General features: G+C 38.9%; 1 protein-coding gene across 1 annotated transcript in view; it reads left to right on the forward strand.

Moving 5' to 3' along the window:
* The window catches only part of LOC122799825 (serine/threonine-protein phosphatase 2A 55 kDa regulatory subunit B beta isoform), a 699,704-nt gene that overhangs the window by 480,637 nt on the left and 201,674 nt on the right, over nt 1-17,393 (forward strand). Inside the window, exon 3 of the mRNA XM_044069144.1 lies at nt 15,127-15,292. Within this exon, the coding sequence (XP_043925079.1) occupies nt 15,127-15,292 (166 nt within the window). The remainder of the gene's footprint in view (nt 1-15,126; nt 15,293-17,393) is intronic.

Genomic DNA, 17,393 nt, shown 5'->3' on the forward strand with positions numbered 1-17,393 from the left:
CACACAGATGTGCCCCTCACTAGGTTAGACAAGGAGAATGTCACGATAAGTTGCTTGTCCGGTGCTAGAATCTGCCATATCATGCATGCACTCAAGTCTCTTAACAACATGTACTGTTATGACTCTGTCACAGACATACCTCTCTGGACTATGTGAAGAGAGACATGATTGAGCTCGCTGAATGTGTGTCCCAGGCAGGTATGTCACTAGCCTTAAGCACCCAGAATGATGCCTCAATACAAACAGAAAATGATTGACTTTAACAATTGGCTTAGTTTCTGGTATCATTCCAGGGGGATCCAGGACCTGACAGCCCAGGAGGACATGACTGACAGACCACAATGCTTTGCCAGAGATGTCCTTCATCTGGCTTCACTGAGCGTCAGGCTTCTGGCAAAGGCTGTTGACTGCCCAATAGTGCCTTTTTTAGGCAAAGTCACGAGCACAAAATTACCAACGTGAAAAATTCTTCTAAATGAAATCTAAAAGTCATGCTGCTAAATGCTAGGAGTCTTAGCATGAAACTGCACCCATTGCAAGCATTCCTTGCCCTGGAAAATGCTGACATTTGTGTAGTCACTGAAACCTGGTTCAAAGCTGCAGAGAGCACCCCAGACTTACCAGGTTACTCATCCTACCATATATTCAGACCCAAACGGAGGGCTACAAAGCCAAAGGAGGTGGAGTTTCAATACATATCAAAGACATACATACCTCAAGGCTGGTCAATCAGTTTGACGCACAGGAGACACTCCAAATGCAGTTAATTTTTGATGTAACACCTATTCAAATCATAGCTAGCTAGCTACAGACCCCCAACCATGACTCAGGATGCCCACTCCACCTATCTGGACTTACTTGAATCCATCAAGATTCAACTCTCTACCCTGATCCTGGATGACTTTAACTACTCAGCCATAGAGTGGAAGACCTTTTCTAGTCCAAACATGAATGCCCAGAGATTCCATGACTTTGTCAGTGCCAATGCATTAGATCAGCTGATCAACACCCCCATGAGAGGTGAAAATATCCTGAACCTGGTACTAAATAACATGAGTAGCCACTGTAGCACTCCCACAGTGTCATCTTCCTTGGTATGATCTGACCATAAAGCGATCATTTCCGAAGTCATCATCTCCCCTGACCCTCTCCCTTGTCAGGGTAAAGTAAAAACTTTTCCAAAGCTGACTACAATCTCCTGCGGACAGGTATAAGCAGCTTCACCGCCACCGTCCCCTCAGCTGCAACTAGCACCAATGTCCAAGCCTACACCAAAAAACTATATGAGCACCTACATAGCTGTATGGACTCAGCAATACCTGACAGGACCAAATCATCTTTCTCAAAGAAGAGTAAACCTGCCTGGTGGAAAGCAGCAATAAACAAACTCTTTAATACAAGGAAAAAATTGCTGTCCAGGACCAAGAAGGAGCAGGTGCCAAGTTGGAAGCAATCTCTCCTTTGTCTGAAGAAGCAAATAAGGTCACTGGTGAAATCCTCTAAGGCTAACTTGGAGTCCAGATTGGCCACATCCACTAAGGACAATCACAAGGCCTTCTTCACATATGTCCTCAGTCTCAAAAGTAACACACAAATCTGCTCTGTACTGGTGGTCAAGAACACCGTATACACAAAATTCGTAGATATAGCCAACCTGCTGGTAGACAGATTCAGTGAAAACTTCACCTGCTTGTCCCCTCATCAGTAAACCAGGACATTCCCAACACCTGCCCCTCCCCTCATCATTAGGGAGCAGGTCTTTAATGTCCTCTCAAAGGAAAAAAATACAGTCTCCATGGGACCTAAAAACATCTCTGGCTGTGTCCTACATGAATTCCAACCAAACCCTGAACACCGGCTTTGTCCGAGCTGAATGGAGGACAGCCACTGTCATCCCTCTACACAAATTTTTTGTGGGTATACTACAGAAGAGAAAGGGAGAAAGGATGTGGAATATTATGGAAAAAAAGTATATATGGTCTAAAAGGGAATGGATGTAAACAAGTGTTATTAGTTGTTAAAGAAACTTAATATTTTAAAAGAGAGGATGTGAAACTCATAGCTGGTGATATTAGTAAGCCTTTTGACATTGTAAGGCATGATGCTTTGTGGGATGTTATGGAGAGGTATGGATTAGGTAATAGAATTAGGACAGTGTGTATGTCAGCATATCAAAACAATAGTATGACTGTCAGTGAATGGGTGGCTGAGTAAAGGAATGTGCATGAAGTTTGCTATAAATAAGGATTTCCCATGAGTGGAATATCGTTTGCATTGGTGATGAAAACAATAGTGAGTGAAATTGCTTGTAAAATGAAAGATGTTAGATACGTGGAGAAAAAGGAATTGGTGATACCACCACTTTTTACATATGCAGACAATATAGTTGTAGTTGCTTCGAAGAAAATATGGATGGGGGAAGTGTTGGTTTGTCTGAAAGTATGTTTAAGGAAATGTGAATAGCCTTGAATAAAGTTAAAAGGAAGGGATTGGATGATGTGGAGAAGATTGGGGTGTGTATTTTTAAATTAGTGAAATGTCTTAGCTAAAAATAAAATGTTATAAAAAATATGTAGTTTTGATGCAATGGCAAGAGCTGATAAAAGAAATGAAAGAAACATGTTTTCTGTGGAGGATGTATAGATTAGCGTTTAAGAAAAAGGTTTAGCTGATGAATTCGGTATAATGAGAAAAATGAGGTATACTTCAAATGTTTATATGATCCCAGTAAAATATGAAAAGAAAATTGTGCGATTGGTGTTTTCTTTCATATGGAGTTCAGTATTAAACCCAGTGAAAAGAGGTGTGTCATATGTAAGTGAAGATGAAGTGTGATTGAGGTTACTAAATCTAGTTTCTTATTCTGCTTCATTAAACTTGTATCAGGTATTAAGATGGTTAAAGAAAGAGAAGGAGAATTCTGGAGTGAGAATGTGTAAATATAGCTACAAAAGTTATGGGATATGATAGTAATAAAAAAAAAGAAAAACAATATATAAATAAAAAAAATTAAAAATTAATAAAATAAAAAAATTAAAGACAACCACAAGGCCTTCTAAAGTTATGTAAAGACTCTTCACGGCAATACCCAGATTTGCTCTGCTCTATTGCACAATGGTACCTCCTATACTGAGCCAACATATATTGCCAATATACTAGCTGACAAATGGCCAATCACAATAGCAGTAGATTGCCAGGCACCCAGTATTACTGCTGCACAAGTTACAACAGCACTGTCCAAGGCCAATAATACAGCTTCTATGGGACCTGACAATATCCCTGACTGTATTCTACATGAACTACAGAGTGAACTGGCACCTCACCTGTGTGCCCTGTTCAATCACAGCCTCACCTCTGGCTTTGTCCCTAACAGAATAGTGCACTGCTACAGTCATCCCTCTACACAAAGGTGAGTGACTACAGACCCTGGGAATTATTGCCCCGTTAGCCTGACGAGTCTGATATGCAAACCTATGGAATGCATCATCATGGGCCTAATAAACAAGGATATATGGAATCTCCAAACTCTGGATCCCACACAGTTTGGTTTTGTGAAGGGTAGATCATGCCTGCTCAACTTGGTCGACTTCTTTGAGCCAGTCACCAGAGCTGTGGATGAAGGCAAGATGCCAGCCTACCTTGATCTGGCCAAGGCCTTTGATACCGTTCCCTACAGGAATCATAGAAAAACTCACCAAGCTAGGCATCAGCCTCTATATCACTAGGTGAGTTGCAAACTGGCTCACAGACAGAACCTATAGTGTGAAAGTAGCTGACTCCAAGTCAGACTGACAACTAGTCATGAGTTGAGTCCCACAGGGTTCAGTCCTGTGTCCTCTACTGTTTGGTATCTACTTCTCTGAAGTCCAGGCCAACACGAAGGGACTCTGGCTGACAAAGATCACAGATGATTGCAAGTTGGGAGCTATTATTAACTCCCCAAGTGATGTTGACATCCTACTAAATGGCCTCACTGAGACCAACGACTGGTGTCAGAACCATGGCCTTAAGCTCAATTCCAAAAAATATGTCATCATCCTCTTTGGGAAAAACCCAGTTCCCATGAATTACCACATTGATGGTAGTCCACTGAACACATAAGGCGTTATAAGCAACCTCTCTTTTTATCACCACATTGCCACTCTGGTCAGAAAGTCCTTCTATGTGGCACATCTCATTACTAAGGGTTTTGCATCCAGGAAGAAAGAGGTCATTGTCTCCCTGTACTCTTCCATCATTAGGCCAGTCATCAAGTGCAATGCCCCATTTAGCATGTACCTCACTAGACACCTGCAACAACTGGAGAGGCCACAAAAGTACCTCACAAAGAGGATCCTAGGGCTTAAACACTTGTCCTATAGTGACAGACTCAAAAAACTCCAACTATTCTCTGTCTCATATCGCCTACTTAGAGGCGATCTCTGCTTGACTTACAAAGCCATGTCTGACCCAGCTCTGTTAGAAATGCTACATCTAAAGAAATCCCAATCCCTCCGTACCACATGCTCCAGAGACCTCAATTTCATTATCACAATCAACAGAACATACTGGAGGGACAGGTTCATAACCCAGAGACTATGATGCTATGGAACAGACTTCCCATACATGCCAAACAGAGCACCTCACTTTTCCTCTTCAAGAGAAATCTTGATGAGTGGATGTGAAATAGAAAATTCACCCCGGGGATCACTCCAATGGCTCTGCTCGACAGAGGTACTGGGAACTAAGGTTGGGTGGCACGATGCCAGGCTAATCCTATGGCTAGGCTTGTAAAGGTTTCAGGGCCATTAGCCTAGTACACACCTATGAACCTATAAGAAAAAATACTAACAAGGAAAATAAAAACTGATGATGCAGAGAATGACACAGAACAATGTGGTATAATAATGTGAGGATACAAAATTATTATTATGTAAATCAGTGGAAATATTTACCAGAATAAGTGATTAAAGCCCTTTAAGTAAGGAAAAGGTGGTGTACAAAGATAGTAAAATGTTAATATTTCCTATGGAGAGGATAATAAACAAATTACCAGTATAGGGGAATATGACATATAAAAAGAAAGTTGAAAGAGTTTGTTCCTTTTCCGAGAAAGAGGAGACAACAGAGTATGTTTTTTTTTAATGTAAAAGACTGGTAAAACTCTGGAGAAGGTTGTCTGACGTCATAAACAATATAGATATGAATATGATTGTGTTTGGATATTATAAGAATAAGAAACAACAATGTATGAGAAGGATACTTAAAATGTATTTTATGTAATATACATTATTTGGACTGAAAGAATGAATTAAATTTTGTTTAATCAGAGATGAATTTTGACATATGCATTGTAGAAGAAGGAGTGGGGGTCAATTATGGAATAACAGTGAGGATGTTATAAGAAAAATGATAAATAGTAAGAAATAAAAATGAGTATATATGTGCCTGTAAATATGTAATTTGTGGTTTTAATATTGTATTAAACAAAGGGTTGCTCCTGTTGTCTGTAAGTGCCATCAAGCAGATGGCACCTTTTGCTATGCATTGCATATTTTTGACATACTTGGCCAGAAAAAATGAAAGTACATGACTGCGCATATATACGAATGTATGGTACGGTAAGTACCAAGAGGATTATGTAGGATAATGAAAGTACATGACTGCGCGTATATATGAATGTATGGTACGGTAAGTACCAAGAGGATTATGTAGGATAATGAAAGTACATGACTGTGCATATATACGAATGTATGGTACGGTAAGTACCAAGAGGATTATGTAGGATAATGAAAGTACATGACTGCGCATATATATGAATGTATGGTACGGTAAGTACCAAGAGGATTATATAGGATAATGAAAGTACATGACTGCGCATATATATGAATGTATGGTACGGTAAGTACCAAGAGGATTATGTAGGATAATGACAGAAAAGTGCTGGAATACAAACCGCAACCTCCCCTCTGTATTTAGAATTCCAGCAAACACAAGTAACACGGAGGTCAAGTTGGAGAGGTCAGCTGACATTTTTGATACATGGAACATATGGGACCACAGTAAACAAGGCAACATGACTATCACAGACAACAAAACTCCTAAATGAGGACCCCCTACTAAAGGTTACCAAAGGTAACAAACTATACAACAGCTTAGTAAGATGAATGCTGGTGCTGCACACCAAGGCAGAACATCTTTCTCATTATTGCACACTTTTGAATCCATTGTTGAAATATGTTCATTTTCTTAAATCTTGATAACCTGTTACCAAATGTACTGGCTATCAAAAGAGGCACTACTACCTGCCTTTTGTGTGTTATAGTGCTTGTATTATGTGGTCCTACTATATTTGCTTTTCTGGCATCTTGCGATCTGTCTTATCTATGACATTGTTCTTATGGACATATGATGCTTTGGGCATGAATTTATAAACTTCAGCATTATATAATCCAAAACATTGCTTTTAGTGGCTTTTAATTAATGTGTTGGCAGTCTGCTATTTTATATGCCAGCATATTTTAGCAGTTCAAACTCATTTATGCATGCAGTCCAAACTTGAAAAAGTCACTATCATAGTGGTCTAAAAAAATTCCATCCTGTTGCAATTACATACAGTACTCAAATCTAAAAGACTGTGGCCACTTGTAATTTCATTGACCTAATTTAGGGATATCAAAATGATATGCACAGCACTGAAATGGAACCATGGTAGTTTATCAAAATGGAATTCCGTTAACAGGAGGCATGGTACATGTCCTTCAAGATATAATGCTTGTAGTGCATTATAGGTTCATAGGTTCATAGGTTCATACTAGGCTATCTGCCCTAGGGCATTTATAAACCTAGCCAGAATGTGTTTGGCTTTCGCCACCCATTTTAAATTTATTTTGCTATGCCCTTTTTCGAGGTTAGTATACTGTGCCTCTGTCTAACAGTGACACAGAAGTGATACCCGGAGTAAACCTACGATCTCCCATCCACTCATCAAGATTCCTCTTGAAGAGAGTCAATGAGGGACTCTGCCTAACCTGGACTGGGATTTTATTCCAGAGTGAAGGGAGCCTCAGGGTTATGAATCTGTCCCTCCAGCATGTCCTATTTATTTCAGTGCTGAGGTTCAAGTCTCTTGAGCGCGTAGCTCGATGGGATTTGGATTTTCTGAGGTGCAGCATGTCCATTAATTCCGGGTTGGACATGGCTTTATACGTCAAGCACAGATCGCCTCTGAACAGGCGGTATGCCACTGAGTAGAGCTGGATTTTCTTTAACCGGGCAGCATATGGCATCTGTTTGAGCCCTTTGATCCTCTTGGTGAGGTACTTTTGGGGTCTTTCCAGTTGCTGCAGGTGTCTGGTAAGGTACATCCTAAAAGGGGCATTGTACTCAATTATGGGCCTGATGAGGGATGAGTAAAGAGGCACGATGACCTCCCCTGATCTAGATGTGAATCCCTTCATGATTAGGTGGGCTATATAAAATGTTTTTCTAACCACTTTGGCCACGTGGTTGTCAAATGAGAGATTGCTATCAACTTGGGTCCCCAGGTCCCTAATTACTTCTTCTGTACTTAATGGATTACCACCTATGTGGTAATTTGTGGGCACTTTGTTTTTGCCAAAGGGGATGACTATACACTTTTTGGCATTTAGCTTGAGGCCATGGCTCTGACACCAGTTGTCTGTTTCTTTGAGGCCCTTTTGGAGGATGCTTGTGTCGGCTGGAGAGTCGATTATGGCGCCCAGTTTGCAGTCATCTGCGAACTTGGTCAGCCACAGTCCTTCCGTGTTGGCCTGTACCTCCGAGAAATATATACCGAACAAGAGAGGCCCCAGGACTGAGCCTTGTGGGACATCACTTGTAACTGGTTTGGAGTCTGACATGGCTCCAGCAATTCTAACCATGTGGGTTCTGTCCTTGAGTCCATTTGCAATCCATCTAGTGACATAGGGGTTTATATTTAAGCTGGTGAGCTTATCTATAATGCCCGAGTGGGGTATTGTATCGAAGGCTTTTGCGAGGTCCAGGTAGGCTGTGTGGACCACTTTCCCCTCATCAATGGCCTTGGTGACTGTTTCAAAGAAATCAACTGGGTTTAAGAGGCAGGATCTGCCCTTAACAAAGCCGAAATGGGTAGGATCCAGTGTCTGTAGGTCCCCAATATCTTTATTTATGAGGTCCATGATGATCCTTTCCATAGCTTTGCAGACCAAGCTAGTCAGGCTTATGGGGCGATAGTTTCCATGATCCGTTGAGGCACCACCATTATGGAGAGGGACCACTGTTGCTGTACGCCACTCTTTGGGCACATATCCTGTAGTAAGGCTGAGATTGAACAGTAGTTTTATGTTTGGGTTTAGCTCTTCTTGGAGTTCATGTAGGACGCAGCCTGAGACACCGTCTGGTCCCATTGATGCTGTGTTTTTTGCTTTGGAGAGGGCGGCTCTTACCTGAGCATCTGAGATGTCAGGGGGGCAGCACTCTGCTGGGATAGATATTTTCCCTTTTGGTGGGGGGGGGGGGAGTTTGCGCTGAACGTGTCAGCTAGGATGTTGGCAATGTCTGTGGGTTCAGTGTATTTTTTTTCTGAGCATATCTGGGAATTACCACCCAGGTTCCTAACATAACTAAAGAAAGCCTTGTGATTATCCTTAGTGTCCTGTGCAATTTTTCTCTCGAAGCTGGCCTTAGCCAGATGTAAATCCCATGGCGATCAGCATTTTTTGATAAGTGGAATTATTTCTGGCCCATTATCAAAAGATGGCAAAAATACATAACACAAAACTACTGTTTATTGCGTTACTGGTCAGTTCTAGCATAAATGTGTATTTTTTATATGATACATACTCACATCTGAAAATATTACAAAGAAATATTGGAACTTTTTTTAATAATATTTGCTGTTTTCAGGCTGTAGGTCTTCTATGAAAATGTCATCTAGATAAAATGGTAAAATTTAAGAAATAACAAAAATGATTCCAAGTTGTAAGAAAATATAAAACTCAAAAGCATTATTTATGCCACAACCAATTCTTGGAGTTCAGCTAGCATTTGGCAATGAACAATAGACTGTGTCCATATTCAGGTAAACATAATTTCCAAGTAAATAAATAAAGAGAACTTCTTATGTAAGACTGCTTTTCAAGAATAATATTGGAGCAGTGGGAAGTTAAAAGATTTAATCAGATCTCACAGTCTGCAACTCAATGCTGTTGACAGTAAATTCAGGCCCATATTCTGTGTGTATTAACATTAATCACGTGTGTAACTTTAGCATCAAATTTATCATATTGCTCATTAATGTTACACAGGAAGCTCAATTGTGAGAAAATAGCGTTGGCATAGAAGGAGTCTAATATCAGTGTGGCAAAGTATGATTAGAAACAATCCACTATAAAAAGAATGAGATCACATAGGAACATCATTCCAGATACAGCAGGCATAACACAAAGAAGTCAGTAAAATATTCTTGCCATGAGACCATTCATGCATATGATGGGCTTTACATCAACAAAGTGGAAAAACAGCTAATCAATTCCAACTCCAAAATCACCTTAACATCTGCACAAAGTGAATCATGTTACAAGGGGTGTGATTTGTGATCATTTTGAAGCACTCAGATTAAGGTATGTATCACTTAATAATTACTGCACAGTAGTATGCAGTGGTACTGCAACACCAAAATTCATAAAATGCACAATAAAATCACTATAGTGTCATGCAATAAGTTATAAGGGATTTCTTCCTCGTTTCACAGTTGTAGATATTACTGCATAATGGGTTGTAAATAAACAATCTTATGTGCTTCGGACATTGTGCCAGATTTAGAAAAACATAATAATGTGTACTAATGAGGCCTGGTGTGAAACATGGGCTGTGTACTGCTGGGTTAAGTGAGAGGCAGCGATTATGTTTTGGTGGGGCCTGTGTGAGACAGACGTAATGTATGCTAGAGTCAGGCATGAGACAGGGGATGTGTACCACTGAGTCACGTTTGAGATACAGGTTGTATACTGCCAGATCCAAGTGTGAGACCTGGAGTAGGTACTCCTCAGGCCAGGTGTGAGGCTGTAGTTGTGCACTGCTGGGGTCAGGTGTGAAACAGGAAATGTGTAGTGCTGGGGCCAGGTGTGAGACAGGGGTGTTGTTGGGGCCAAGTGTGAGATATGGGTATGTGTATTGTTGGATCCAGGCATGTATGAAAGAAGAGCTGTATGTTGCATTAGCCAGCAATGACAGCAGGGATCTGTAATGCTGGGGCCAGATGTTCACCATCATTTTGTGGCAGACAGTGCAACAGTGTGGATCTAGTGGGACAGGAGATCCTTTCCACAAAGACCCAGCATGCTTGCTTTAGGTTCAGAGTCCTGCTGTTTCATTAGCATTTGCTAGGCTAGTGGCACTCAAGGAGATACCAGCAGATGGTACATAGATAATGTTTTATGCTTAACAGACTCTGTCAAGAAGGGAGGAAAAAGCTATTTCTGAGGTGTAGAAAAGCAAAGTCAGGAAGAGCAACATGTACCAAGTCTGCATGACTAAAGTTTGACATGTACTGTTCTATGCTCAAAACTGCAAACATGCATGCACAACTTTAAAAAAAAAGTAAAAGTAGCTGCAATTGTATTAAAGCTCACCCCACAACCATGTGGCATACATATACTAACTCTGAGATTACTGTTAGCTGTAGTAAGGGAAATTCTCTGATATACTGTAATCTGCGAATTAGTCTATGAGAAATCAGCTTACATTTCTATGTTTGTACTTTGAGTTGAGCCTTGGAGTATTGAAGTTCTGCCTTGTAGTCTGTCTTGGGTGTGCAAGCAGATAAAACCACAATGAAAGGCGATCCACAGCGCATCACACAACTAATATCACCATGTGTATATCTTGTGATAGTTTCTATGTGGGAAAGACAGAATGCCCACTCAAACAAAGGACTTATGAGTGTAATTATAGTATAAAAAACCTAAACCTTCACAACAATCTATCAGTTTCAAAAAGTTCATATTTTTCATATTGGGACAAGTTCCTTCTCCAGTACAAGGTGGAAACTGGACAAATATGATGAATACAGGGAGTTGCTGTGGCAATTGAGATTAAATTATGGGATATTTCTGGGTTTAAAATGATGACATATGAATTAACTGTGTTTTAAAAATGAAGGCTGTCAAAACATAAAGACACTTTTTGCTTGGTATGCGATTTCATGCGTTTTTGTATATTTGATTTGGTTTGTATCTTTATGTGTTTATTCACATGATTTATTGGTTCCATGACTTAGATAACACGGTTTATATGGCTATTTAAAGATTTGTACAGCACTGTCTGTATTCCAAAGAAGTCTCTAATAAATGTGAGACAAAAGCATTCAGATTAACCGGAAGATATGTGGTCAGCATTCTTTTCATTTATGGCTCTTGTGTTTTGATTATTTTGACCATTTATCTGAGCTTGGGGTTGTTTTTGAGTACGGAAGAGTAAGTAGGTGGGAGACTCTGATCACTGCAAGCATCGCCAACGACACTAACGGGAGACTTTGGTCCTTAACAAGCAATAGACAAGGGAGATCTACTTACTGAAAGAAAAGACAAGGGGTATGAGGTCTGTATCATCAGTAATGCAAAGAGTGGGATGTTGGGGGATACACTGACAGTGAGGGTGATCCACTAAACCATGCTAAACAGGACTGAGGAGAGGACTGACAGCACAACTGCTGCTAGCAAAAAAACAAGCGGGGCAAGAGTGCCATCTGTACTGACCATCCCAGACACACAGAACAGGGCTGAAAGTGGATGCTACCTGCTTCCAGTTTGTGTCTAGGGGTTTTGGGTCACAGAGTGATCTCAGGATGGGAAGTATATGACTGTAGCCAAAGGGACTCCGCATCAGCTTTTCAGATCTTCCAACAACAGCCACACTTACTGCAACAAAAAAGCACAGCACTGCATAGAAATTAGGGATATTTTGTACACTCTTACCGAAGCAATTGTTAAATTATAACGAATCTCTGGTGTTGAGGGTAGAGGCTCTTCTTGAACTGGATTCCTCTGTAGCATGCCTTATATTATAGCTGTTACGTAAAGGAAATAAACAGCTGAGTGAGCAAAATGCTGGTGAACAGAGAAAGCTAAAAAAAAAGCAGACTAATTGTAAGAAAGGAAAATTAATATAGATAGTGTGGTGAATATATTGTCACTTTAAAAGTAGTGTTAATGTATAGAAGTTTTAGAATTAACAACTGCCATGATAACAATACAATCAAAGAAGAATGCTGCTGTTGCACGGACAGAGATTAGAGATACAGTAATTTAATAAGCCAGAAAAAGAAACATTATAATGGAAATGCTGTATGTCAACAAAAAGTGAAAATTGAAAATATGTTGCATAAGAAAACACTGAATGACAGTGAATAAAATGAAAGTACATGCATTGCATAATTGCCTGAAACTGATAACCAGATAACTTTGCATCTAAATAATATTTTAATAAAGGTGAAATAATACAAATAAAAGTACATATTCTTAAGGACAGGCAGTTATGCCAACATTTGATTATAGTAGAAAGTGAGGATGTGGTATCCATCTACCATTCTTTACTTTATAATTCTGTGAAACTGTATACTCACCCCGGTTTAACAGAAGTATCTATCATGCACAGGGGTAACAAGTAAATGTGCCAATACATACTTGTTCTGCTCACATCTGGGTTATTCTTATGCAAAATATAAGGGCTAAAACCTACCATGGGAATGTAAAGGAATGCTTCTTAAGATCCTCATAGATCAACAGCCTAGTAATTACCTATGAAAGTATTCATTCCTTCACATCCAGAACTATATATATCTTGTTATATTATGCTATCCCTTGTTCTGCACTTTCTAAAGTTTATGCATGTATTTCTCCTGCTTTGCCTTCCTGCCATCTGGAGAGAGCATCATTTTAGACGTCATAAAATGTATCCTTTTTGTCTTGATGTATTTTGCTGCCACTTCCTTCATTTACTTCAAAATCTGTAGTAATATCATTGCCTGTTGCTATTTTTTTTACTAAAATCTTTATTCCTTTTCAAGACTATGATAAAATCCTTTGCCATGTTACTTATGTGGCATTCACTTCATCACTCCTTATTTGCCATGCATTTATTTTGTCAGAAATTAGGCCTTCTTTCAGCCTTAGTGGAATGCAGAACAGAAATCTGTAATCTCTGCAACCTGCAGCAGTATTAGCTTTGCATGCTAACATCATCTTTTATAAATAATGCAACAACAATCTGTTTGCCTTTCATGTAACATTGCCTATTTACCACACACACACACACACACTAGCATTGCACAATCTGGCTGTCTTTCTGATTCAGTTTCTATGTCACTCTCTGGTACTGTGTCATCACGACACACACTTCATGCAAATGCAACATCCAGATTTATTCAAATGTTATAGGACTGGGAAGAACATACAAGAGATGAGGCTATAATGGTCCATTAAAATGCATTACAAACCTCTTTACTATCTGATTGACTCTTAAAAATTGAGGTCAAAGTATTCCCTAAATGAACGATTGTCAGTCAAAAATTAATAAGAGGGGTAGAGGTCAGACTTTGTCACACTAAAACGAAGTGATGTAATGAAATACTTGTAATGAGATTTCTATTTCCCTTTGCAGATGGGGCTTTAAATCACACCAGAGAAGATCAAAGTAACAAGTTTACTGCCACTGGAAGTAAAGTCCTTTTCACAACTTCAGCAGTACTATAGTGAGATACCACGCACATTAACCCCAGCTTAGGTATCTTACAAAATCAGGCCTTGAAAGTGGACTTGTTATACTGAATGATACATAATGTTCAAAAGAAACAGAAAGCATTCTTTAGAAAAGAGTACGAAAGGTTACAAGCATCGGAGACATACCTGAACACTTTTTGTTTCAACAGCTTGGGTGTGGCTGCTGGAAAACTGTTTTATTAATCCTCTTTTGCAAGATTAAAATAGTATAACATGTTTTTGTCATTTAAATAAAAGTTATAGTAACAGCGATGAAGATAACGATATGGGTTCAATATGTTGCTACTTATAGCACCCCCAAAAATGGAGCTTGCTTTTAAAGATCATGTCCAAAGTGAAAAAATAAAGTTTTATTTTTACATTAAGAAGTGTTCCCTCTAATCACATTCTTGTTTCAAGCTACTTTTTTAATAAATTAACATTTAAAAAACTTCTGATCACATCAGTGTAAACTAGGCATTCGGTATTTATCGCATTAATATTGCTATACCTCCTGGAGGCATTTACGTCACTTTGGGGGACCGTATAATTAGAGATTAGAATGGATTAGTGTAAGTAAATGCTTGTGAAACTATTATTTAATTGCCAACCTGTTAAATTAACAGTTTGGAAAAAAAATTCACTTTATTTTTTTATCCCCAAACTGTGAAATTAACAGGTTGGCAATTAAATAATAGTTTCACAAGCATTTACTTACACTAATCCATTCTAATTATACTTGCCCCAAAACTGATGGATGCCCGTTCTGCCTTCTTATTAATACAACGTATCTAGTTTACACTTCTATGATTGGAAAATGTTTACATGTTAATTTATTAAAAAGTGGCCTGAAACAAAGTTTTATTTTTACATAACAGTGTGTTCACATACAGAAGGATCCATTCAGACACTTTTTATGTAAAAATAAAACTTTGTTTTCTTACTTTAAACATGATCTTTAAGCTAGTATATCAGTAGCAGGAAAATAAAGAAGATTAATGCCTGCTGTGATTTCTAAACTAAAATGGAGAATGAGTATTTTAATTTGCATTTTACTTCTTCAAAGGCACAAAAGTATGTGGCATACTATTTAATAAGAAACGCTAGTCCATAACTCTTCTTATGTGTTTTGCAGTTTATTGAGCATGACACGGTCTGAAATGTCATGGATTATTGCATTGGATCGGTGTTATCATTGTGCATTTCACTGAAGTCGGATGTTTTGCATTAAGCAAAATCATGTTTTTGTTTTTTCAGAGCACTGCTGCTTTTGAAGCTGAAAAGGGCAATCATGCCTGAAAACTCTATGCAAAGTTACCTTGTTCTACTGTGGAAGATGTATATATTCACTGAGTAAACCACCTTACTTTTGCTTTATTTGTAGAGTAAGAACCAGCCTCATCGTAGAGGTGAATACAATGTTTACAGTACCTTTCAAAGCCACGAGCCTGAGTTTGATTATCTGAAGAGTTTAGAGATTGAAGAAAAGATTAACAAAATCAGATGGCTTCCACAGCAAAATGCTGCATACTTTCTACTCTCTACTAATGGTATGTTACTACAAAATACGTTACATATAATTGCTTTTTTTTTCTTTTTACTTTCAAGATTTCCTCATACTGACCACCCTTATCTTAAAGAACATCTGCACCCCAAGCTGTAACAGTTATTGTGGTCATGGAAAACTTTCATAATAATTGAACCTCACATACTCTGGTTTGCCTGCAGATTAAACATTTCAGAAAAATTAAACAAATTGCTTTTTATTCACATATTTTGATTTTACATGTATGATTGATTACCTCTGTTACAATCATAACTTAAGTTTAGGCATAAGGATTAATAAACTGCAAGTACCTTTAAAATACTTTGCTTCATCTTTCAGTAAGCTATCAAACACTACAAATAATAAATAATAAGGAATAATGAAATGTGTTATAAATTCATTAAAGTCAGTAAAGTTACAGGGAAACATAAGACCTCAGACATTGCATATTATCACCCAAACCTTCTTCTTCTTCTTCTTTCGGCTTTTCCCGGTTAGGGGTCGCCACAGAGGATCACCTGCCCGCTCATGACTGGCAGTGGAGTTTTACAGTGTCGAGTTGCCAGCCCGGCACTCAACCTTCCACAGAAGGCACACACACACACCTAGGGCCAATTTAGAGTGTCCAATCCACCTACAGCATGTCTTTGGGATGTGGGAGGAAACCGGAGCACCTGGAGGAAACCCACGCGACCACAGGGAGGACATGCAGACAACGCACAAAAGACACCCCAGCCGAGAATCGAACCAGAGAACCTCTTGCTGTGAGGCAGCAACACTAACTGGTGCACCACCGTGGCCGTCCTATATTATCACCCAAACCATAATACTAAAATTCTTACTGTTAGACACAAAAGGGAATATGCTGTCAGGATTACATATGCTGAAATGCATGACTGTAGTAAAAAAAAATAATAAAATATGCTAGGTAAAAAATCAGTGCAGGCCAGTTAATTATGTTATGCTAAAGTTGCAGAATTAGATAAGGGCAATTACATTCTACCTGTGCTCTAAAGCTTCTGTCCCTGCCATTAAGAGTTTGATTATTTTATTCACTCTACAATGACATGCAGCAAGGAGAAATTTTATGACTCAAAGCACTCAGTGTTTCATTATACCTGGTGAAATGTCTCCATATAAATCACTTGCACACCTTGCCTACTTCTTAATTCTTAAAAATCTGCATTAGTCATTTTTGCTCTAAGATTTGAAGCTGTTAAATAAGTTATTTAGCTTAAAGAGTTATATGGATTTATGGTACTTTATCACTAATAGCACTATATATATATGTATGTATATATATATATATATATATATATATATATATATATATATATATATATATATATATATATATATATATATTTTTAGAGAGAGAGATATGGGTCCCCTTCAAAAAAATCAGCTTACCAGAATATCAAATCCTGCTTCATCAAGACGACTTTGCTGAATCGTCACTACATACATCAAACTCTTGAAACAACGAAAACTAACCCTGGGTAAACAACCACTTGACCGCCAGGGCAAAACAACAAACAGCAAAACAAGAAAGCCCTCCAAGTGAGGAGCTTCAACCCCCACCCCAGATGTGGGGGGCTCCACCCATGCACTCCCACAACTCAGTATGCCAACTCCAAGATCACACTACAGTGGAGAAAGGGCAAGGTTCACCATGGTGGCCTAGTGGTTCTTTTCCTGGGGTTGGTTTTCGCTGTTCTGGGATTCAATGCAGTTAAGATTCTGCAAAGTCATCTCAATGAAGCAGAATTTGATATTCTGGTAAGTCGATGTTTTGAAGGGGACTTTTATATATATATATATATATATATATATATATATATATATATATATATATAGTTCCCCTTTAGAAGGTCGAATGGCTGAAATCTCGAAATTCATATGGCTGAAGCCATATGCTCGAATTTCAGAAGCTCAATCTTCTGAAAGGGAACTAAAAAAAACCCAACAAAACACAAAACAATGTTTTCAGCAGGGGGGCAAGTCCCCCCTGCACCCCCCACACCCCCTGCTACTTATTTATTCTAACTCCAAGATTGCACTACAGCGCAGAAAAGGAAATATCCCGGTCTGCGCTGTATGCCGAT

The sequence above is a fragment of the Protopterus annectens genome, chromosome 4.part0 (assembly GCF_019279795.1).
Source record: "Protopterus annectens isolate FY-2018-M chromosome 4.part0, PAN1.0, whole genome shotgun sequence".
Taxonomy (NCBI): domain Eukaryota; kingdom Metazoa; phylum Chordata; order Ceratodontiformes; family Protopteridae; genus Protopterus; species Protopterus annectens.